The sequence below is a fragment of the Bolinopsis microptera genome, chromosome 5, assembly GCF_026151205.1.
Source record: "Bolinopsis microptera isolate Bmic1 chromosome 5, MBARI_Bmic_1.0, whole genome shotgun sequence".
Lineage (NCBI taxonomy): Eukaryota > Metazoa > Ctenophora > Tentaculata > Lobata > Bolinopsidae > Bolinopsis > Bolinopsis microptera.
Window position 1 is genome coordinate 10,709,564 of NC_087076.1, and position 4,046 is coordinate 10,713,609.

The 4,046-nt window shown below is 38.0% G+C and overlaps 1 protein-coding gene across 1 annotated transcript; it reads left to right on the plus strand.

The window, feature by feature from the left end:
* The first annotated feature begins 1,609 nt into the window (after positions 1-1,609).
* On the plus strand, positions 1,610-3,686 carry LOC134815578 (uncharacterized). Its single transcript, XM_063824117.1, has 3 exons — positions 1,610-2,741; positions 2,861-2,974; positions 3,251-3,686. The coding sequence occupies exons 1-3, from the start codon at positions 1,613-1,615 to the stop codon at positions 3,343-3,345; spliced, it is 1,338 nt and encodes a 445-aa protein (XP_063680187.1). The 5' UTR covers positions 1,610-1,612; the 3' UTR covers positions 3,346-3,686.
* Positions 3,687-4,046: the final 360 nt, after the last annotated feature.

Here is a 4,046-nt window from a genome sequence, read left to right on the forward strand (position 1 = left end):
ATTGGTCAAATAAAACAACTGTGTACAGCAATAAATTGGAACCGTTGAGAACAGAAGGGGCCTTTAATACAGAACACTGGTAATTATTTCAAGGGTGATATGACTAGAAATAAAATCAAAGACAATCTGACGTGAGGGTAACATCATAGGTCAATGTGATGACAGATGATACAAGATAAAGTTGTAAGATTCCTCAAGTCATATTGAGAATACCCGGGTAACGGGTAACCTTTCGGAACTGTTAATCTAATAAGGTGATATGGTTGATCGACTATCAAGTTACACATTCCACTCGGAGTCCGCGACCCCCTCAAAAATTTGGTCGCGGGCCCTGGTCTTGTTACAAATGGCAATGCGATAATTACTATACTCGCCAAAGCTCAAAAGTAGGGTGTGGCATAATAAATGTGATGATTCTACACACAAGTGCGGGGAAGTGCGAAAAGTTTTGTTTGAAAAATGAGCGAGAAAAGGATTATGGGTGACTATTGTGCAGACAATCTGCAGATGACTTTCACTTAGCTACGAATGGTAAAACTAAATAGTTATCTGAAAAATATCTTTTTAAGTGTTCAAATTTTGTTATTGTCTGAACAAAGGGGCCATATGATCCAAAAAGTTGGCTCTCTTTCGCAACTTAGTTGCAAATAACTTAGCTGCAGAAAGTAGTTTAAATAAATATTTAAATTTTTACAGTCTGTAGTCCGTAGTCCGTACCTCCTTTATCCAGCCTCCGAGAGAATAATTTTCAGAACTAAGAGTTAGGTTTTGGTTAACTGTATTAGTCATTGGAGTTTTTATAAATTGAGAAAATGTGTCCCTCCTCCCTCATAAATTATCGATGTACACAAACAAGATCACATCTTTTTTATCTGATATCTAATATGTCGTCATATAGGATCATAAATTTTCATCTAATATCGCAAATAAATCAAATACCTTCATTCAATTACTCTCAAAATTCAAATCAGTATTTATTATTTATATCAATTTTTTATTCACATTAACTTATAATCACTTAAGTCACATTAAAAGTCATTTTATCTAGTAACTTGTTATATATGTACCTTAAAATCACTTAATATATGGCATATCGAGGTACCTGGCATAGAGAGGCACGGTATAAAGAGGTTCGACTGTAATAGAGGAATAATTTATCCATTTTACCACACTTCATATTTTGGAAACAAAGTACTGTATAAAACGTTTTTAAATACAGATTGAGAGGCACTTTACAATGTAGAAACCTTATTATCTAAAGAAACCTATATATCTATAATGCCGTAATTAGATTCATTTGTCTTACGAGCGTTGTGAAGGCTACACGACGTCTGAACAACAATGAACAAATGAATTAAGGAATTAACATCAAAATATGCAGCCCAGTTATCTGGTTTGAGGTTTGTGCCAGCTGTATGACATTTGTCGTGCTACTTTGTTCGATGATAGATAACATTAATATTCTCCGATTCAGTGCAGGTTCACGGTTAAAGTATTTACTTCATCTCCAGAAAGTCTCCATCTTCTAGAATCTTCTAGAATTTACACCTCGAACAGGGCACTGTTTCCCATTAACAGAACTAGCGTTATTTCTTACCTTCACTCCGCCGACATGTTGCTCCTCTTAGTTGTGCTGGTTTTAGTAGCTTCCGTCCAGCCTAATGAAGATGATAAAGGGTATAATGCCTTACACTTTGGTACTAGCAACAGTGACTATGTGACATTTAGGTTTGATATATCCCCGTTCCGCAACTCGTTCTCTACGTGCATGTGGATAAAGCGTATTTACACCTCCTCCTCCTACCCAATGGTAGCAGACTACTACAGCTCTGGTGGAAATGATCTTATTATAACAGCTAATGGGGCCCAGACGTATGTAGTACATGATGGTGGTCTGAGTAGCGCATCAAGTAAGTTTGCCACACCCACCGGTAAGTGGTTTAATCTCTGCCTGACCTGGTCTCTATCTTCAACAACAAGTAACCTGTATCTGGATGGTGAACTCGTGGCAACAGACCAGACAGCATCAGGGAAATCACTTACCGCGGGTGGACAGTTGTGGTTTGGCAGAGCCTCTAGCACTTGGACTAATAGTGCTAATAGAATATTTGGTGGTGAGCTGTACCAGTATAATATGTTTGCCGAGGTGCTGAGTGCTGCTACAATTAGGAAGATAGCTGATGGTGGGTTGTGTTTTGACTTGGATGGACTTTCTGAGACGAGAGTGTTACGGTGGTTGGATATTCTGAAGAAGTCTAGGAGTGGGTCTGTGACGGATACTGATACAGGGTGTAAAAAAACATTGAATAATACGCGTGAGTCACAAGCGAATCTGAATGAAACAGAGACAGAGCTGCAGATGATAAAGGAGCAGTTAGAAACTGTCACTGGACAGTTAGAAACTGTCACTGGACAGTTAGAAACTGTCACTGGACAGTATGAAACTGTCACTGGACAGTTGAACAGGACTGAGGATAAACTTGAGACTGAAACTACCCGATTTAACGAGTCACAGGCTGAACTAGACACTGTCAGAGGTCGACTGGGAGCTGAGCTCAACCAAACAGTAGAGGAACTGGAAACTTGTTCTGCGAATCTTAACAAGACAAAGTCCCAGCTAGACGGTGCCAGAAAGTTTGAGAATATCACTCGGTGGGATGTGTTGTTTACAGCGCCGTATTACAACAAGGTATTCTCAGATGATATGTACGAAGAGCTGACAACAGGCTGGGACATGTTAAGTGAGTCATCTTCTTTGTTAAAATAACTGCTTCATTAAGACATTCTCTGTATATTTCTAACATACAAACTAACCTATAATTTTCCCTGCAATGCATTGAATTAATTTAAGACTGTTCAGGTAAATTGGTTGGCGTTAACATGACTGATGGGGTAGTCAACCACTTTCGGGAGTACCACTCGGAATCTATGTGCGGCGTCTTCGACCATTTCTCATCCTTTTTGGAGATACTCAGTAAGTTATCAAAACTTTTTACTTTGCTTCAGATGAAACTTTAGAGGTAAAATGCGTTTTATTTCATTTTGGCGTACCAATAACTTTGTTAAACCAGAATTTCCACTTTTGTAATGGCCTTTCTTAATATATATGGCTGGTAAAAAGAAGACGTAGTTCACCAACCAGATTTAGTTATCAAGTTTCAATTTGAGTATGGAGTTTTGCCTTCTACCAACAGATTACCTTCATTGTTCGGTGAGTCTATCAACTCTACAATTTCTCCAACCATATCAGGCCAGTTTATCGGAGTTGAAATGACAAAGGGGATTGTGGAACACTTTAGAGAATCCTACAACGACGGCGAATGTGGCAACAACACAAAGAGTTAACTCTCGCTTGGTTGATACGAATTGCAGATCCGATCATGGGCTGAACCGATGGAGATTAGATAAGAGACATATTTTTCGTCGGGACTTAATTTTACTTGCCCAGCTAATATTGCATAAATCAAGCTGTGTTACGACGGCCGTTAATCATTTTGAATTGAACACTGTTATTTAATCTTAAACAGTGAACATTTTTTACGGGAGGTTACAAATAATACGTATTACCTAATTTTTCTTTTTACCTGCTTTCAATTGTTCATTTTATTAGGACATGTGTTAGAACATATTATGTTCAAATTGAATATTAATTGATGATATCTTGATCAAATCTTCTTTCAGGAAAATGACATCGTTTAATTTTATTCTACGGGAACAGCTGCATAGTTATGACTGATTTATAATACCATACCACTCTAATTTCCACTTTGTAAACGTGCCAATTAAATATTGTTAATCTAAAAGATTACATCCCAGCAGGCCCTGACTTATTTCCTACCGGAGATAACATTGCTTACAGCTGAGATCTTCTTCCTTGGTCGAGCACACGAAGTTGGTGGTGTGACCATAGTGACGTCACTGACAGATACTGACTTCGGTATGTTCAGACTTCAGTATGTAAACTTGCAACATTTTATTAGTTTCTAAGTTTTCGAGTCTAGATTTCCCAAACATTTATTTGAGCTGGCGAATAACACTTTATCCAC